We start from the raw sequence: 20,969 nt of genomic DNA, 5'->3' as shown, positions 1-20,969 counted from the left end.
CTCTACATATATCATATTTTATTTTATATTTTATTTCTTTTTGAGATGGAGTCTTGCTCTGTTGCTCAGGCTGGAGTGTGGTGGCACAGTCTTGGTTTGCTGCAACCTCTGCCTCCTAGGTTCAAGTGATTCTCCTGCCTCAGCCTCCCGAGTAGCTGGGACTACTACTGTGCCACCATGCCCGGCTAATTTTTGTATTTTTAGTAGAGATGGGGTTTCACTGTGTTGGCTAGGCTGGTCTCAAACTCCTGACCTGAAGTGATCCACCCACTTTGGCCTCCCAAAGTGCTGGAATTATAGGTGTGAGCCACCACACCTGGCCTTCTCTATATATTTTAAATCCCAGAAGATATTATTATGATCTTTTAACACAGTTGATAGTTGTTTAGATTTACCGACACATTTATCCTTCTGTTGCTTTTAATTCTTTCCTACGTTTTTATTCTTCCATCTGAGATCATTTTTTTTTTTCTTAAAGGGTATCTTTTAGTATTTCTTTTAGTAAGGATCTGCTGGTAATACAGTAACTTAGTTTTTGTTTATCTGAAAACATAGTTATCTTCAATTTTGATAGCTATTTCTTACTAGGTGTAGAACTATAGGTTGCCAGGGGTTTTTTCAACCCCTTATTTTTTTTCTTTCTTCTTTTCTTTTTCTTTTCCATCTTATCTTTTTTTTTTTTTTTTTAAGGAGTTTGTCCTAAGACTTTCATTAGTTCTGCTGAAAAGTCAACCGTCAGTCTTATTGTTGCTTTCAATTGAAGTGGAGCGCTGTATCTCTCTTTTAGGATGCCTTCAAGGTTTTTGTCTAGCTTTTATATTTGTACTCAGTAGGTAAGACAGTCTGCAACTGTGTAGCCATTTTTCCCAAGAGAAATTTTACATATTAAATGGCTTTGGTTTTCCACAGATGATGTTAGAGACAGCAGGTGGAGGTAGAGGGAATGAAGGGAGATCAAATCGAGAGAGGTTAGGCTAGAGGAAGTAGCTTCGCCTAAGGTGAGTAGACCCTAGACAATCGGCAGAATGCTGGGCCAAAGGAAAGACACAGGGGGCAGGATGGCATTTTCTGAAGATAAATGACCCCCGAAATTCAGACACTGTGATATCCAATATTCATTTTATGTCTCTATTGTGTTGTATTTCCCTTAAGTAAGTGAGTCCAGAGAGGATAATCAGCCTGTCCATCAAACAGCCAGTCAGAGGCACAGGCTGACATTCAAACTCATGCTAGTAGACTCTAGATCCCACACTTTTAGCCGCCAAACTATATTAAAGATCAGAGGCTTTTACACTTTTCTTATGACAAATCATAATAAGAAATACATTTTGAGTCTATACACATACATTAGCAATCAAAACAAATCTTCCACTAATAAATGTGGCCCATATTATCCGTGATGCACCATGAGATTTCTACTGTGTTCTTTTCTATTCCATTCTGTTCCATTCCATTTCATTTGCTGGATCAACATAAGTGGGTTGGGCCCTGGCTTCAAATAAAAACCACTGCTAAAGACAGGAACTTACCTTAAAGGTTAAAAAAAGGACGTAACTCTGATTAGCCAAGAAAAACTCAGAAAGTGAGAAGGAAGGGCAAAAAACAACAACAACAACAACAAAAAAAAAACTTCTTTTTGTCTTTCAGGAATTTTAATAATAAGACAGCTTTGGATCACCTATTTTAGATTCTTCTAGTAGACAGCCCCCAGTAGATTCTTTAACTTTCCAAATGGCATTGAAAAAGCAAGGAAGTTAATTTTACCTCTTTGGGAGGCCGTCTCAGTCCTATCTATCCATTGGAGGACAGGGCAGCCACTCAATAAATGTCTGTTGCATGAGTCAAGCAAAGGGTCAGACCGGGGTGTCTCAGAGCCCTCCCTGCTCTTCTATTCTCTATTAAGCCACTGAATGAAGAAGGCCTGCCACATTTTTCTCTGGGTCAATATCAACAGCAAAACAATATCCCAGAACGGTCATTTCTGGGACAATCAACAGTTTTCCAGAGCTGCTATCTTAGGCCTCTCTGCTACAGAGGGATTAAAGAGAAATGCACCCCCCCCCCCCCAGAGTTTCCTGTCCTGTCTTGCGGTTGACTTAAAACATTTTCAACTCCCGCCTCCCCCTTTCTCACCATCTCTCTTCATGGTTAAAGAGGTTATAAATTTGCAAAGGAAATGATTAAGCAAATCCAGAGATCTTGGCCATGGGACCTGATTTTTCAAGGCCTTAGTTTTTGAAAGCTGAAGAAATCTGTCCACTGAAGGATTTGCACATGAGTTTTTTAGTCTTAGGGCTGGGGCATAGTTTCCTGTTTTTGTATTCTCAAAACTGTTAAGCTACTTGTGAACAACTGGCCAGCAAAGATAGGGAGGGGGCAGGCGATGCGGAGAGAGTGTTAGGAGCCCAGAGGGGAGGAGAAAGGCTGTTTCTCCTCAGTTCTCACAGAACCTCTATGAAAATAGAAAGATTGATTGATTTATTTTTTTAAAGACAGTGAAGTAGAGACAAGGGGTAGATTCTTGATATTGAAGTTGGAGGTGTGAGTGATAAAGAGGAGAAGAAAGTTTTAGCAGGAACTTGAAAAAGCTGATTGATACTCAAAGAACAGTATGTCTCCATGAGCATGAACATTCATTAGACACTAATGTTGTGCTTTGCATGGAATACATCATTAAATGCCCACAGCAACTCAGTGAGGTGGATTCTGCTAGTGTCTCGAAAAAGTTAAGGAACTTGCTCAAAGCCATGTGGCTAGCAAGTAGCACCACTGGGATTCCAACCAAGGCCGTTTGGACCCAGAGCCTGTGTTCATAGCTACTGCTCTCTTCTGAAGATAAAGAGGAGACAAAGATGTCAGCATGACCGTAGCACACATGTTCATTTATTTAGAGCCAGGGAAGGGGGTGGGACCCTAATCAAGGTTGCCCCCTCCCTTCCCTCCCCTCCCCTCCTCTTTCCTTCCCTTTTTCCTCCTCTTAAAGCCACCAACTGTGCTAGGTATTTGTCTGTTTACTCTTAGATCATTTTTCCAAGTTTCTCTTCAAACTGCATTTCCCAGGTTTCTTTACCAACTGGCTTCTGGTTAGGTTCAGCCAATGGGCAGCACTGACACGTATTTTTCCTGCCTCCTCCCTCCAAACAACAAAAAGCTACTGCTTGCAGAAGCTTCCATCTGGTTCCAGCTACCCTCAGGCCGCCTCACCCCCATCCACATGGGGTTCTACTTCCCACAGGGTGCCCAGGTTCCCTGGCTCCAGTAGCATCACCTCTTCCCTTTGGCTATCTGTCTCTAATGGCAGTTCTGTTTGTAGCCTATTTCTATTTCTAATCTCTGGGTGTCTTTTCAACATGCTCGTCTTTTCAACTCTTCCAGCACCTTTAAAACTAGCGCCCATATTAATGTCCTTCTATTCAGCTCCTTGTCATGGGATAGATGTTCCCGCGAAAACCCTAAGACACAGATTTTTTTTGTTGTTTTTGAAACGAAGTCTCGCTCTTGTCCCCCAGGCTGGAGTGTGATAGCGCAGTCTCGGCTCACTGCAACCTCTGCCTCCCAGGTTCAAGCAATTCTCCTGCCTCAGCACCCCCACCCCCGCCCCCGGCGAGTAGCTGGGAATATAGGCGCCTGCCACCAGGCCACCCGGCTAATTTTTTTTTTTTTTTTTTGAGACTGAGTTTCGCTCTTGTTGCCCAGGCTGGAGTGCAATGGTGCGATCTCGGCTCACTGCAACCTCCCCTCCCCGGTTCAAGCGATTCTCCTGCCACAGCCTCCCTAGTAGCTGGGATTATAGGCATGTGCCACCACGACCGGCTAATTTTGTATTTTTAGTAGAGATGGGGTTTCTCCATGTTGGTCAGGCTGGTCTCAAACTCCTGACCTCAGGTGATCCGCCCACCTGGGCCTCCCGAAGTGCTGGGATTACAGGCATGAGCCACCGCGCCCGGCCACGCCCAGCTAACTTTTGTATTTTTAGTAGAGATAGGGTTTTACCATGTTGGCCAGGCTGGTCTAGAACTCCTGACTTCAGGTGATCCTTTTTTTTCTTTTTTGAGACGGAATCTCGCTCTGTCGCCCAGGCTGGAGTGCAGTGGCCGGATCTCAGCTCACTGCAAGCTCCGCCCCCCGGGTTTACGCCATTCTCCTGCCTCAGCCTCCCGAGTAGCTGGGACTACAGGCGCCCGCCCCCTCGCCCGGCTAGTTTTTTGTATTTTTAGTAGAGACGGGGTTTCACCGTGTTAGCCAGGATGGTCTCCATCTCCTGACCTTGTGATCCGCCCGTCTCGGCATCCCAAAATGCTGGGATTACAGGCTTGAGCCACCGCGCCGGGCCAGAAGTTTTTAACCTAAGACACAGACTCTAAGACAAAAACTTGGGTGCAAGTAGTTTATTTGGGAAATGATCCCAGGAAGCACAAATGGTGCGGGTGGGGAGGGGCGCGTGCTCATGAGTATGTTACTGCTGTGGGTGAAGGGTGGCTTGGTCTTGCTGAGGACCCTTGAGAGAACATGAAGACGACCCCTCAACATCGTACCACTCACTGAGAGATGGGGCAGCTGAGATATTTACCTGCCCTCTCCCATCTTTCATTGATTGAGAGTTGTCCTTCCGGGCATAAAATTTCAGCTATTTTCAAAATGCCATGCAGGTGGGCTAAACAAGCTCCTACAGCCCCTGGAGAAAGCCACGAAGAGGAAAAGCAAAGAACGAGGAGTTTTGGGGTGGGAAGCTGTCAGTGCTGCAGGTAAACTTGGGTGACTGAAGACGATGGGGCAGGGCAGCCACAGCACCTACTGCCATGGTGACTTGGCCACCATTATAAGTAGATGCGACCATACAACCAAGGACAGCCAAGGGTGGACCCGAGCTCCCTCTCCGGAAATTCTGCCTGACTTCAGAATGGGGTGAACAGCAGGGAGAATGAACATTTTCTTTGCTTTCTCTCCTCCCTCCTTTCTTTTATCTAGATAAGCCAGCCAGTCAGCTGCCTATGAGGATGAGGAGAAACTGGGGCAAAGTTTAAGGATGTCCCAAAGGCTGGGTGGCCTTCAGTCCGTGAAAGAGAACACATCTGTTCTATCGCAGGCCGAGGTCATCTGCATCCTCATCAATAAGCTAAGTGAGCACTCATGACCTTCCAGACACGGTGCCTACACGCTCTAAATGCATGGTCTCCTTTATTCTCAGCAACTTTCTGAGATAAGTGCTGTTAGCATTCCCATTCCGCAGAGGAACAAACCAAGGCTCTGAGAAGAAGTAATTTGCTCAAGACCTCACGGCCTGGGATCATGGGTGTGAATCATCTGGGTGAATGATGAGGTCAAATCCCAAGTCCATGTTTATGACACTTAGAAATAGCCATTTACGTGTCCTTTTAAGGGTCAAAACCATTTAGAGGTTTTATCTGTTTCTTACAGTCTTCGAAGAAGTTTAACACATTATAATAAATATCTCCCAGATAGCTCAGGTCACTCAGTGAATATTAGTTGAATTGCTTTTGTATTAGATCCTACCTGCAGCCAAAATATAAATCTGACTATGTCACCCTCCAGCTCAAATATCTTTCATAGCTCCCCATTGCCCTCCAGAGACAATTTAAACTCGTTACTATGGACTCTTTACTCCAAGTCCTTGAGATCCATCTGTGCCACCTCCCCAGCTTCCATCCTCTGATCCGTTCTCCCCACAGTCTCACTTCAGCCATGCTAAGCTACCTGCCATTCTCTCCATGGACCCTGGGCTCTTACACTTGCTGTTCTTCTGGGAGCTCTTTTGTCCAACGCTTATTCATTTTGTGTGAGTTAACTCAACTGTCACCTCCCCAAAGTGGCCAACCTCCACCCCCTGTGGTCTTGCGCCAGTGCCTTCCCCTGAGTCCCACGACATCCTGCATTTGCTTCTCTTACATCGTATTATTATTGTTTTTTTGCCTGCCTGTCTCTCCCACAGACACGAAAGCAAGCGTTTATGTACTTAGGTTGGATTTGAACCTTGGCTGTGCCATGTGTGTTCTTGGGCAAAGTCGTTTTCTCTCTCTGAGCCTTAGTTTCCTCATCTGTGAAATAAGCAGTGAACAAGGTTAAGTCATGTGACACACAATACCTGGCATATAGTGAGGTTCAGTGCTAGCTTTTACTCTGTATGCATCTTCAGGGCCTGTCTTTGGACCAAACACGCTGCTGATGCTCAATGAAGTGGTAGCTCTACCTGGACCAGTGGTTTTCACATTTTCTCCTTCATTGGAACCACCTGAGGGGTTGCTAAAACACAGGTTACTGAGTCCCATCCCAGGAGTTTTTGATTGTGCAGGTATGGAGCGGGGCTTGAGAATTTGCATTCCTAATATGTTTTCAGGTGGTGCTGAGGCTGCTTGGTCCTGGGACTGTACTTTTAGAACCATTGGGCTGGTTGCCTGGGAAGGGTAGGTGTCTGGTTAGGGTGATCAGGTATTCGGAGTTAAAACAAATTCACGCTAGAGGATAAGGCGATCCACAATGGGTGTGGCCACAGGATATTTGTTTATCAATGTATCCATTCAACCAATATTTGTTGAGTATCTACCGTGTCCAGGCATTGTGCTAGACACTGACAACAGAACAGTGAATGAGCAAGACAAGAAGGTCCAGATCTTGATAAGTTCACAGTCTAGTGGCCCTGCTTTGGAAGTGGGGACCGTCATTACACAAATCCCCTAAGTGTGAATTGAAGGGGCATAGTTAGTTTGGGGAATGGTGAGCCTTAAAAACACTGATATCAATAATGGCTTTCCTGTCTACCGCATCATTGTATTGCCTTCTCAACAATGATTTCACCAAAATGACTCATTGAAACTGATTATGGTATTCCCAAATCCCCTTGCCTGGAACTGCAGCCATCGTTCAGCACAGTTTTAGGATGAAGTCAGCCCATGGAACATGGCAGAATGGAGTGTCAGAGAACCAGAGCCAGGCTGTGAGACTTAACACCAGCTATATGAAAAGATACATTTCCTCATTATCATTGTTAGCTGGAACAGAGTCTCAGAGAATCAAAGCCAAAGATGTTATACAACACCTATTATATGAAATGATAAATACCCTTATTGTTATGATTATCTGCCAGTTCAAGTAGGGGTTTTCTGTTACTTGGTGCTAAAATTTCCCCATGATAGAATAGCTTGCCTTTCCTAAGTGCTTACAATGTGCCAGCCACTGCAATAAATGTTTGGTAGGCACCATCTCACTGCATGCTGACAGCAACTCCACGAGTAGGCTCTATTATTAGCCCATTGTTGAGGGAGGACACTCAGAGTTTAAATCACTTGCTCTCTATTTGGGAGTGGAGAAGATGAGAGGTAAGGCAGGATGGGCCAGTAAGGATTATTTAAATGCACTGCAATGACACCAACTTAAACGTTTTGCAATCACACAATCTTCCTTGAGCTTCTTCCAAGATGGAGCGGATAAGGATGGAAACACAAACCAACCAACCTTATCTTCGTTTGGAGGACTGAGAATCGTAGAAGGCAACTGACTTGCCCAGTTCAGCTTTCTCGTTCTAGTTCTCCTCATTAAACTCGACTGCTTTCTAGAAGTTAATCAACAAATACACTCTCAGGCTGCTTTGGCCCAGTTTCCTGATTAGGCAATGAGGGAAAAAGGGCTAGGCGCTGTAGAACCCCAGGTCCTGCAGCTCCCCCATGTGGCCGTATTTTGACAAAAGCATGCTTTTGGGAGAGTAGCTCACGTAAGGAACCAGCCCTTCCATGGCTGTCATAGCAGAAGTGCAGCTGGGGGCCATTTTGTCAAGAAGTGCTCATTTGGAAAAACAAAACAAAACAAAAAACGAAAAAGAAAAAATCTATACAGGTGCATGCCAGTCCCCCGGTGATGAAATGTAACAAAGGAAGCACTTAAGTTCAGTGAGGGAAATACAGCTTAAATTACAGATTGTACCCAGAGCACTTTATAAACGGTAATGTGTGACAATGTATTATCCTTACTTCTGTGAAATTGTGAACTGCAACTTCTACCCGGGCCAGTTAAAGGGCCAGGAGATGGAGAGGGTTGCGTGAATACCGTTCAAGAAAAGGGCAACAGAGGCTAAGGGGTTAAACTCCCCAGCAAACCAATTTATGCAAAGGGCTGGATCCTGACCGGCATTCTGCGCTAAAGATCTGAATTACAAATTTAGAGAATTTGCTGCTCGGTAAGTAATTTCTTTTCTTCCTAATGGAGACTATAATTTCCAGTGGGCCAGTGCCACTTAATTTACACTGATAGAGTGAACAAAATCTTGACCACGGAGAAGCCTAATTCTACTCATCGTGCAAAATTGCCTTTTAAAAAGGCTTAAAGAGGGACATTCAAAGGATGGTTAAAACCAACTCCTATAGTCTTACATTGCTGCAAAGCACATTCCCTAGTTTCCCATGTGTTTGTATCTTGGGTTAGTTAATAATTGGAATCATTTCTTTTTCCTTCCCTGTAAGGTAGGTAGTGTAGCTGATTTTTTTTTTTTTTTTTAAGGTATAAGATCTACTTGGAATTCTCTGACATAGGAAATAACATTGCCAGATTCAGGTGGGAGAAATCTGCACCCTTCCAGGCACTTCAAGAAGGGGAAGGACACAGATTCTTGGTTTCTTGAAATCTAATTCTTTAAGACACTTAGAATCTAATTTGATGAGACCCCAGTGCTTCTGGACTGTTTGCAAACAAACGAGAACAATCTAGTGTGTGTGAAGTGGGAGGAGGGAGGGGAGAGAGTGTGTGTTTAAACCCTTGGTAATCTGTCTAAAAAGCAAGGGGATACATACAACAAAAACACAGGAATTTCACTTTCTTTCTCTTTTCCTTCCCATTTTGGCTTCTATTTTGGTATGTGCCTCCTCCAAGACGATGAATGCAGGAAGGACCTCACTGGCTGCTGGGAACAACTGCCCTTTTGAATGAATTCTTTTATGGTTACCAGTCAAAAAGTCACCGTCAGCTGGAACTGGAAGGGAGGGGTGTGTGTGTGTGTGTGTGTGTGTGTGTGTGTGTGTGTGTGCAGTGGCAGCCATTTCAGCTCAATAGCTCCATTCCTGGAAAGGCCACTTCTTCTTGACATGGGAGAAGACACGCTTCCCTGTGTACCTAAAAATAAATAATAAGTCAATAAATAATAATGATAATAAAGGCATTTTTGCTCCCTCCCCCCGGTCTTAATTCTTTCTCTTTTCGTAACGTTTTCCTGTGTGCCACTTTGCTTTGCTTATTTTCCCCACTGCTTGTTCTGTCTGAGTGGCATTTCTGGGAATCTGTGTCCTAAAGGCTTTCTTGGGTTTACGGGTGAGTTTCTACTCTTTTTCACTCTAGTTCAGCATAAGGGGCGGTCATTAGTATTTATTGTAAATGCATTGGGAATGGGATCTCAACACAACAACAACACACACACAAACACAAAATGGAGTATTGTTTCTTAAGCTATAACTGAATTGAGAGTTCTCCCAATAAGTCATGTGCTTTACTTCTCTCTGGTCTTTCTTGCTTTTTTTTTTTTTTTTTTTTTAAAGCAATTTCATTAAAAGACTATTCTCCTTTTTGGCCCAGGAGCATAGGAAACCAATTATAAAAACTGTTGGCATGCTTTGCAGAGAGATTCTCAGCAAAGAGCATTTTTTTTGTTTTGTTTTATTTTGTTTTGTTTTGTTTGAGTGGGGCGCTTGGGAGGGCTCCATCTGCCTTAGTAACTAGCTAAGTAACTGGCCTGGGCTACTCAGTCTGTTTCTCTCCCTCCTGCCTAGGGGCATTTCTTATCTGGGCAAAAAGCCCCTGTACCCAGCGAGGTGAAATTTGCAAATGATACTATCACCTTCCTCAATGGACTACAGCGCAGGAGCTCACCAAAGGTTGCAGCAGGCAATTCCCGCGGTGTTTGGAGACAAAGGAATAGCAGCTGCCCGGTTTCCTTGAATCACCCCGTGCTCTGATGATGGCAGTGAGGGGCCTCCCGTCAAGGGCTTCCCCAGGTGCTGTTTTCCTGCTTCGTGTCAAGTTAAGCATTCTGATACTAAGCGGCACGAGATAGTTCGCAACTGGGTGAGGCACAGGTGTGAGTAATCTCGAGGTATGGTCAGGAGGTTTGGAAAAGCTAACCCAGCTGCAAGGAAAAGACCTCTGGTCTTTATTTGAAACACGAATTCGGCCTGTCCAAGCTGGGAGCTAACAGACCCCAGCAGCACAGGATCCCCTCCTTACTTACACCTGGGTTTTGAGTGATACCATATTTTGTTGAACACATTTTCCAAATGCCTATTTGCCAAAGCTGTGGTGTGATTTGCCTAAGCATCAGACTTGTCCTTATAGTTGAGGTCCACATCAGGAGAGTATATTCAGTGTTCATCTCCAATCAATGTGTGATGAATTGCATAGATTTGTATGAGCCAATGTGTGTGTGTGGATCTGTGTTAGTTACATGTATTTATTTGCATGTATGTAAATATGACTGTGTGAGTGCATGGATCTATTCCTGAATGATATATATTTATACACATGAATGTGTGCATATATATGCAAATATGGGTATAAATATGTATCTGAACATATATGTGTGTGTCTGTAGAGGACACTGCCAATGCACTCATCTTCCAGTTACTTAGGCATCCCAGCTTCTCCATCCCTCCACCTCCCAGGACAGCCCACAGTTCACCTCTGGGGGTACAAAGGCCGGCTCCCTTGCCTCAAGGTCAAACTATCTGGGTGGTGCAATTCATGCTCCAGCTGAAACCAACCCTTGCCCAACTCCTTTCTTGCCCTCTTTTTTTTCCTCTTACTCGCTTTCCCTGGGAGCCCACTCCCAGTATATCCTATGTGTCCAAATCCCCATCTCAGGTTCTGCTCCAGGCAACCTGGCCTAAGACAGCACTATTCTATACATGCATGTGTGTGTACATGCAGACATACAGGTGCACGCATTTGTGTGTGTGTGTGTGTGTGCCCATATACAAGGAAATCCGGGAGGATCTGGGAGAGAATTATCTTCCAAAGACGACAATGGAGGAAGAGTATGGATTTTATACTGTAGAAGTTAGAGCCATCTCAGATATAGAGTGGGACTGCTTTGAAAGTTGGAAATTAAAAGATACTTTAGAAGTAAATGTATTTTTTATTAAATCAGAAAAAGAAAGATACAGTTTACATGACTGTCAGTCAATCATATGCTACTTTGAATTACATTTTAATAGACTCAGGGTCCTATTTACTCCTTTGTACAGGTATTAAAAACAACTCAGGTATTTGAATAATCTTCTGTGAATTTTTATTAACTGAGGTTATGGGGAGGGTTTTATCAAAGCACATCCTGAGAACATTAGGAATGACAGACACACTTGAGATAAGTGTCAGACGGAACAGATGAAGCGAGCCCCTCAGCCATCTGAGAAACATTAATAATGTAAGAAAGCAGAGACCAAATCTTTGTTAGGGATACAGAATACAGGATAAAAATGGGGACCTTACCGCCCCCTTGTGTTGCAAAATAACTGTGCAACTTCCTTTATTTGTTTTTTTTTTTTTTTAAGTTGTAATCTTTGCCCTTGTCACTGAGCCTCAAAAGCAATTGTTTTCCCAAATCATTTTAAGCCCTCCCCAGTCAATCTTTTCCCTCTCATCAATAACTTACAAGGACCCTATTTGAAAAACAACGCTTATTCATTCCTTTTTCTATACCCCACACATTCCATTCTAGGAAATTGGCAACCGTCCAGCACAGCCCGGGTTCTCCCTCCTTGAGATGTGAATTTAAACAAATGGATTTTCATCTCCCCTCTTCAAGCTTAGAGGACGAGCACACGTTTACTACAACGCTTAATTCCTTCTAGCATCATTTCTCTTCCACAGCTTACTTGCCACTACCTTTTTTTTTTTTTGGACAGAATCTTGCTCTGTCGCCCAGGGTGGAGTGCAATGGTGCAGCTTCCACTCACTGCAACCTCCACCTCCTGGGTACAAGCGATTCTCGTGCCTCGGGCTCCCGAGTAGCTGGGACTACAGGTGCGTGCCACCATGACTGGCTAATTTTTGTATTTTTAGTAGAGATGGGTTTCACGATGTTGGCCAGGCTAGTCTTGAACTCCTGACCTCAGGTGATCTACCCGCCTTGGCCTCCCAAAGTGCTGGGATTACAGGCAAGAGCCACCACACCCGGCCACCACTGCCATTTTCATCACTTAACCCGAACACATTCCTCTACTCCCTCCCTTTCCCGCTTGGTGATCATCAACTCTTCCAACCCAACTAGGTGACCTGCTAAACCATCTTTACAGTGATTTGCCAGAAAAGACTGGACCAGAGACGTAAATAATACACCTCAATATACAACAGCTCGGGCTTAATTTCTAGGCAGAATTTCATTTGCTGGCTATCAGAAGAATATATACATGGAACGTGTTTGAGGAGGAGATGGAGTAAGGAGAACACATCTTGGTGGCAGGAGAACCTGGTGGGAACCATGCTGATTTGTTTACTTGGATTTGCCAACTGGTCCGATGGATACTGGGTCTGTTTGCACTTGAGCATCCAACATCCGCTTTGGTCCCTGGAGAAAAACAGAAAGACGTGGCAGCCTATTGAAGATCTGTAATGTCAACAGCAACAATGGCCATTTATGTAGCACTTACTGTGTGCTAGGTACTGTGCTAAATTAATGTATCTCATTCCTCAGTGCTGGATAAGAGAATGGTCTCCAATCAGATGCCCGGGTTTGATACCCAGTTACATGACTTTCTAGCTTTGTGAAAACTTGGACAAATTACTTATCATCTTTGTGCTTTGGTTTCTTTATCTTTAAAATGGAAATGGCAAACTTACCTCAGAGGGTTGTTCCCAAGATAAAGTGAGTTCATACTTATAATGCACTTACTACCTGGGGTGTAGAAACCCCAACCAATTCTACCTCACTTTAGCCCCCGCTCCCCAGTTACCATCTAGGTTCATCACCCTGTTTTATTTTCTCTCAGAACATACCACTCTCTGAAATGATTTTATTATCTAATTTATTTGTCTAACATCTGTCTTCTACACCATATTGGAAGTTGCATAGATTCTGCGTGTCTCAGTGCCTTGTAGGTTCCTAGCACTTGGTACCTAACCTTAACACTGACTGAATGTGGGTGAAGGAATGCTGTCAGGCAGATACTCTTATTTTATTTTACTTTTTTGAGACAAAGTCTCACTCTGTTGCCTAGGCTGAAGTACAGTGGTGGGATTGTGGTTCACTGTAGCCTTGAAGTCCTGGGCTCAAATGATCCCCTCACGTCAGCCTCCCCAGTAGCTCGGACTACGGGTGCACACCACCACACCCAGCTAATTTTTGAATTTTTTGTAGAGATGGGGTCTCAATTTGTTGTCCAGGCTGGTCTTGAACTCCTGGGCTCATGTGATCCTCCTACCTTGGTCTCCCAAAGTGTTGGAGTTACAGGTGTAAGCCACTATGCCTAGCTTGGGTACTATTATTATTATTATTTTACCGTTTCTGTCAAGTAAAACTTACAAAAAGTAAAGTTAACCTTTTCTGTATTTGGTTATATGAGGATAGACCAGCACAAATAGCTACCTAAAACCACCACCCAAATTGACATGTCACATGGTTCTGTCCCCTCTCAGATCCTTCTTGTGCCTTCTGTGGTCAACCCCTCCCCAACGCAGACCCTGGAAAGCACCGATCTGTTCTCATCCCTAGAGTTCTGCCTTTGCCAGGATGTCATGTCATGGGATCCTAGAGCATATACAGCCCTTCAGACTAGCTTCTTTCATGTAGCATAGTGCATTTGAGATTCGCCCACATTGCTGCATGGATCAATTGTGGACCTCCTTTTATACTATAAGGCAGTATAGGGTAGTACAGTATAAGATTGTATATATTGTACATTACAGTATATATATATAGTATAGAGTAGTATAATGTATTTGTAGCATAGTATAGACAGTATAGTGTAGTATAAGGTAATATAGGATAGTATAATATAGGGTAGTGTATATTTTATAGTATATATAGTATACATATATAGTATAGTCAAGCATGGTAAATATAGCACAGTATAGTTTAGCACACTGTATAGTATAGTAAATATAGTGTAGCATAGCATAATGTATAATATAGTATGATATATACAGAACAGTATAGTATATAGTATAGGAAAGGGAAGTCTAATATACTATCACAAAGTATGTATGGTCTAGTATATGTACATAGTGTCATGTAGTAGAATGCAGTAGAATATACACGGTATCGTATAATACGAAATATAGTATATAGACTGTATTATAGCATAATAAATAGAGTGTAGTTTAGTATATATGATGTACATAGCGCACATATACAGTATATATATAGAGTACATAGACTGTGTAGTGCCTAGCATAGTATAGTACATTGTATATACTACATAGTGTAGTGTAATTTCATGTAATTTACCATGGAATCAGATTGCTGGGCTTTGAACACCAGACCTGTCACTTCCTAGCTGGGTGACTTTGGTCAAATTGCTGAACCCTCTACTTAAGCCTTAATTTTACCATTGATAAAAGGGGAATTCACAGGGTAGTTTTGAAGATTGAATGTTAGTATATGCAATGTACTTTGAACACTCTTTGTCACACAGTAAGTGTGATAAAAGAGTTGTGATTATTTTTAGTGGTCGTAGTTGAATTCACTAATTCATTCAACAATATATATATTGAGCACATACTGCACACAACACATTGTGTTATTAATAGTTTTGAGGCATTAAGAGATGACCAGGACACCGCGAGATACTCAAAGCTTGGGCTCAGGAGTCAGCTGTGGATTTGGGGATGCTCCATCCCTTTCTGGTTTCATGACCTCCGGCTGGCCTCTCGCCGCTGAGAGCCTGCTGCCTCATGTGTGTGAGGTCTTAGACTGCCTCTATTCTACCTGGTCCTCACTGCAGCCCATGAGGTTGATGCCACTGCTGCTGTGAGGCTACAGAAGAGGCTGCTGAAGCCCAGAGAGCCTAAGCTACTTTAGCCAAGTCCCTGCCAGTAAGTGGGGTGCCGGGACTCCCCATGGCACAGCGGTGCCCGACTCATCTCTGCACCTTTACAACCCAGGGCAGGGGCTAACTAAGTAATGCTCACAAAATAGCCTTTCCTGACTAATCAAACCTCACAAGCGTTGCTCTTAGGGCATTGTACACAACTGCATTTCATCTTCATGCTAACCCTGTGATGTCAGCACCATTCACTTCATTAATCTGGTATCTGAAACTCATCAAGGTGACAGGTCCAAGCTCAGGCAGCCACTAGATGGGACCTGGGTTGAAGTCCAGGAACAAGCTTCTTGCAAGTGTCCAGAGCCTGGTCTCAGGCTGGCCATGGGTGGCACCCATCCATTCTGCCTCTGTTTGCCCAGCATGCCTTGCCGTGGGTCCTGGTTCACGCAGGCTCCACCCTGCCCAGTCAGCTCACCTCTATGAAAGCTTACTTCCCTGGGGTTTCCATCCTTTAGGTTCCATGAGCTTGACCTTGGGGCTTGATGGGCTAAACAGCAAACTCAGATGGCCAAGTGGCTGCCACGGGCCTGAACTTTGCTTATAGATGAACTTGTACAAGCATTTTCTTCATTTATTTTAAAAAATTAGATGCTAGCATTTAAAAATTAGGTATTTTCTCATAAAAATTCCCCACTTTTGTTATTTTATCTTGAATAAATAGACAGGTCCTGCCACAATGGGTCTGCAGTTCCCCAAGGTAACATGTGGCTGGTGCTGAGGAGTGGCACCCCCTTTAGGTGGGCACCAGCCCTTCAGGTTGCCACAGACCACACCTGACTCCCTGGCCTCATACACGTGCCCTTCTGGCCTCACTGAGACTCCACCTTGGAGGTCAGAGACATAAATCCAACCCTTTTCCTGCCTTGTATACCAGGACTACACTTCACAGTTCACAAGGCCAAACCAGACCCATTCTCTTACCTGTTCTATCTCCAGCCCAGTAAGGTGGACAGTGATTATTATTTACCCTATTTTACAGATGCAGAAACTGAGGCTCCAAGATGACCTAGGACTAGGTCATGCAGTAATGGCCTGGTCACTTTGACTTGGAATCTGGCCCTCAGAACACCTGCTGTCCCCGACTCTCTCCTGTTCACTGCCCGCTCTTTCCAACCCTTGGTCTCAGGCTCCTTGGAGTGACTGCGCTGATTGTCACAAGCCTCGGTTCAGCCCACACCAGTGTGGACAGATGTATTCCCCTTTCAAACCTCCCTCTGTTCATCTACTAAACCTGCCTGCAGATTGCACTGCACAGAATCTAGCAGCTCAGGGGCCCAAGAAAATGGGAAAGGGGAAGGCCGGGAAAGGGGCCATCAAAGAAGTGGTGCTTAGGGGAAGGGAGAAATCCAGTCTTCCACCAATCAGAATAGTTTCACTTTTATCATATGTGTCTGTGTGTGCATATATGCGTATATCTGTACACACACACACACACACACACACACACAGGTTTTGTGACATTTTCTTTTGTAAACAAAAAAAGTCCCTTCGCTCAAAAAGAAAGGAAAATGTTTGCAAACAGTTGGACTTTGTGAATTCCAAGGGCTTCCTTCCAGTTCTTTTCAAATTTTTGAAAACCGAGTGGGTTGCTCTCAGTTAGAACTCAAGCAGCATGATGGAGAAGGAGGAGAAAAGGACCTGACTAACGAGGACGTCACTGTGAGACAAAGATCACGCAGGGATCGGCCTGCGGTGTGTCTCATTTCCTGTGGGTGACAGGCACCACTATAGTTCTGTGGGCGGTGACAGACTTGGCTGCCAGCGTTCCCCTCCCAGGAAGGCAGTTGGGCAACCCTGGGGAATGTGTCCAGCTTGAAAGTCTTTGAGGCTTAGTCTTTGGAAAGTGGCAGGGAAGTCCCCATCGATCCTCCATCATTGCTGAAGGCCTTGTGACACTGGGACAGTGCAGGACTTGGGGTCTAGGGGACCTGAGCTGAATGCTGACTCTGTCTCTGAGAACCTGTGGAATGTTCAGGAAAAGACACAGCTTCTTGGGGGCCTGGCTTATGTGTCTGGGAGGTGTGGCAGAAGCAGTCCCACTCTGAAGGGATGCTGCCATCCTAAAGAGATGAGGTCTACAAAGGAGTGTGGTCCCAGAGGAGGGACTCGGTGTCTAGAACTGTAATTAGTGTCTCAAACCTGTCCACTTCTTGTCTCTTCCTCAGGAATCACCAGGCCAATCTCCATCAGCTCTCCCAGGAAACATGACCTGTATTAACCAGCTCCTAATGACCTTCAACAGCCATTCTCCAGCACAGCAGCAAAATAAAATCTTTGAATGTTATCAACAGTGGCCAAGACTTCTTACTTAATATCTGTGAGTAGCGTCCCTGCTCAGACAGGATTATGTCCCCATTCCGTGCACAGCCTGTATAGCCTGCATGAGCAGGTCCCGGCCCACGGCTCCAATCTTGCTTCCACCATTCTTCCCCCACCCTACCTCTCCACCGGCAGCAACCATGGCCTTGTTTCTCTTCCTGAAATGTACTAAGCTCACTAAGCTCATTCTCACCCCCGCACCTCTGCCAGGGCTGTCCCCTCCTCCTGGTAGAATGAACGTTGCTCTCTTCCTGTCTGGCACCTTTAACCCTTCCTGTCTCATCTCAGACATATCTCCTCAGAGACAATTTTGGGATCCACCAATTAAAAGTAGCACACCCCGCCCCCCACACACACTCAGTCAAAGGTAGCACACACCTCCCATCCATACTTAGGTAAACTCTATCGTGGGACCTTGTTTATTTCCCTCAGTGATCTCCCAGACCTACAATTTTCTTGGCAAATTTTGCCTTTAATTTTGTAACTTTAACTTTGTAGTTTTAATAAGTTTAACTTTGTTTTTTAACGTATCTATTAATATTTTTTAGCTCCATGCTTCCCCTTAGAATATGAACCCCTGATGTCAGGGACCCCGTCCCCTTTGTTTGCTGAATATACCTCCAGCACCTAGTTCAAGGCTTGGCACATGTTTTCTGCAAAGGGCCAGATGACAAATATTTTAAGTCTTATGAGCCATGCAGTCTAGTTGACTAGTCAGTCCAACTAGTCAACCCTCATGTTTTTGTGTGAAAGCAGCTACAGACAACATGTAAATGAATGAACATGGCAATGTTCCAATAAAACTTTATTTACAAAAACAAGGGTTGCATTTTTAATACCCCAGTCTAGCTCAGTGCCAGTATTCTGAATACTCTACAAATATTTGTTAAATGAAAATTATTAGAAATCATCTGAACTTTTCCATACCATCTTTCTTTTTCAGCCTTCGTACTTATTGTAGAGGCTGGCTTATATTAAAATAATTAGAAGCCACAATGTAAATCATTCTGTGGGTGGTGTTCATTTTAAATGAATGAATAAATCATGGGTTAAAAAAGTGTAAACTAAGGCCAGGCGCTGTGGCTCATGCCTGTAATCTCAGCACTTTGGGAGGCCAAGGCGGGCGGATCACTCGAGGTTGGGAGTTCGAGACCAGCCTGACCAACTTGGAGAAACCCCGTCTCAACTAAAAATACAAAAGTAGCCAGGCATAGTGGCACATGCTTGTAATCCCAGCTACTCGGGAGACTGAAGGAAGAGAATCGCTTGAACCTGGGAGGCGGAGGTTGCGGTGAGCCAACATTGCACCATTGTACTCCAGCCTGGGCAACAAGAGCGAAACTCCATCTCAAAAAAAAAAAAAAAAAAAGTAAACTAAAAGAAACCCAAATGCTTTCCCCAACATCTTCTTTTCTGGTCCTTTAGCAACTTGCTATTCAAAGTGTGGTCCCTGGATCAGCAGCTTTTGTAGCATCAATCAGGAGCTTTGTGGCATCCCAGGTTGGACCCCAGAACTACTCAATCAGAATGTGTGTTAATAGATCCCTGGGTGATTCGTGTGCACAGTACATTTTGAGAAGACTTGTGTTGGCAAATCCAATAGAGCCTCACCCAGGTGGGTGAAGTCTCTCTCAGGGCTACGAACTGGCATTCTTGCTTTATATCAACATCTACGTTCCTCACATCAATGAAACCACTGCAAGGACTACATGATCAGTTTGAAGACTGCACTACACCCAGAAAGCAGCAGCTAATAAAGAACTATTACATCTTGTGGAACAGGAGAGAAGCTATGAGTGTAAATGTGCTTTAGATGCAATGCTTAATAAACATTTTTGGAAGAAAAATGAAAGAAGGAAGAAGGGAAAAAAGGAAGGAAGGAAGGGAAGAAATTTCAGTGGTTTCCATACGTAAATTAAATGATTAATGGATACCCAGTTTCAGTGTCTCCATTCACAAAGTGGGTATTTTTTAAACATGCAAGTAGAAATTGCAAGTGTGCTCAAAGTGGAGTACAATGTTTTATTGAAGCGTAACAATCTCAAGTAATGTATTCCAAGTCTATATATCCTATTGTGGTATCTATTATTTTAATCTCATCCATTCACTCCTTTGTTTGTCAAGCACCTGCTGTTTATGCAGTCCCATTTCAAGTGCTTGAGATACAGCCTTGAACCTGAAAGGTGGCGCCCCTACCCTCACGGAATCCAGTGGTGAAGATGGGCTTCCATTTTGTAAAGGAGAGTAAAATAAGCAAATCTAAAACACCTCCTCACCAGTCTGCCTAAAATTGGAATCAGTAAAAAAATTTCCTCTGCATCTAGCAGCCATTGATTCTATAGTCCATGGAGTAACACAATTGTACATTTACACCCTTGTTAAATTAAATAAGCAGGCCTTTAGCCTGAGGCAGTCTCCTTACTCTGAGTGTCTATGTAACAAACTGCAACCACACTCAGTAAGTAAACAAACCAAAACCTACCTTATGAGGATACTTTTTTTTTTTTTTGTAATAAATAGCCAGGTTGCAGCCAATCACAAATAGCTAAACTTCAGCCAATTACAGGCAACCAATTGATCAGACCATTCCCAAATAAGGCAAACACCTCATCACATTGTGACCAAATAAGGCAAATGCTTCATTGTACCCAATCAGATACGTTTTCTACTTTGCTTCCATGTTTGGCCTATGAAAGCTTACTGCTCATGCCACTGGGCAGTGCTCTCTGAACCTCTCTGGGTTTTGAGTGCTGCCCAATTCATGAATTGTTCTTTGCTCACAACATAAAGTGTGTTTTAACTTGATTTGTCTAATTTTTTTTAACACTTCTAATTGGTATAATATAATGTAAATAAAATAAGCCAATAATGCATTAATTCTCCATTCATTCATTCAACAAATATTACCCAGAGCATCTACTATGCACAAGACACTGAATAAAACCAATGATGATGTTGACGGTGATGATGGTGATTAACTTCTACATGGTTGCTCCCTAGGTCTCAGGCACTGTGCTGGGTGACTAGATGCATTATCTCACCTAACTGTTTCATGAACTCTGTGAGTTAGGCACCATTATTTATGCATAGATAAAAAATCTGGTTCAGAGAGGCAATAACTTGCTTAAGGTCTCAGTTTGTAAAGTGGAGAAGGATTGAACCTGCTGGAAGTCACATAGCAGTTCAAAAACCCTGAATGATAGACCCGGGATCCCAGTGTGAAGAGCCACATGTAGAATTTGAAAAACTGACTGGGGCAGATGGTCTTGGGGAAGGAGAGAGCCCAGAAAGAAAAGGAAAAAAAAAAAAAAATCCACTTACCAGGCCTTTAAAGAAGCCCCCAAGGGACTGCTGCCGCTTCTCAGGTCTCTTTTGGAGCTTGTCCCCATTCTGCAGTGAGTTCGTGTCCACCGTGGCCTGCTCTGTGCACTGGGCTGGTTCTTTGGCTTCCTGCTTGTTGCTCTTCTGTTTGTTCATCTCGACCGCTGACTTCTTGTCCTTCGAGGAGCCCTCTTTGCCCTTCTGGGGTGCTCCTGTTGGTTCTGGCTCTGGCGGTGTGATAGTCTTTTCTGCGGAGTCTGATGTCTACAGCAATTTCAAGCAAAGTACATTTTT

The 20,969-nt window shown here is 43.9% G+C and overlaps 1 protein-coding gene and 1 long non-coding RNA gene across 3 annotated transcripts in view; one reads left to right on the top strand and one right to left on the bottom strand.

The window, feature by feature from the left end:
* Positions 1–7,166: 7,166 nt before the first annotated feature.
* On the top strand, positions 7,167–9,108 carry LOC103243977 (uncharacterized). The gene is made up of 3 exons (XR_501335.3): positions 7,167–8,188; positions 8,509–8,562; positions 8,878–9,108. It is a non-coding gene; the product is annotated as an uncharacterized lncRNA (long non-coding RNA).
* A 2,409-nt stretch (positions 9,109–11,517) lies between these two features.
* The window catches only part of BCAS1 (brain enriched myelin associated protein 1), a 113,436-nt gene continuing 103,984 nt past the window's right edge, over positions 11,518–20,969 (bottom strand). For both annotated transcript variants that reach the window (XM_008013661.3, XM_008013687.3), the window contains 2 exons: positions 20,676–20,939; positions 11,518–12,559 (listed from right to left, as the gene is read on the bottom strand). In XM_008013661.3, the coding sequence (XP_008011852.3) occupies positions 12,485–12,559; positions 20,676–20,939 (339 nt within the window). In that variant the 3' untranslated portion in view covers positions 11,518–12,484. The remainder of the gene's footprint in view (positions 12,560–20,675; positions 20,940–20,969) is intronic.

This window comes from Chlorocebus sabaeus, chromosome 2 (assembly GCF_047675955.1).
Source record: "Chlorocebus sabaeus isolate Y175 chromosome 2, mChlSab1.0.hap1, whole genome shotgun sequence".
NCBI classification, from domain to species: domain Eukaryota; kingdom Metazoa; phylum Chordata; class Mammalia; order Primates; family Cercopithecidae; genus Chlorocebus; species Chlorocebus sabaeus.
Note: the sequence above shows the minus strand (reverse complement) of the source record. Positions and strands in the feature narration are given on the sequence as shown.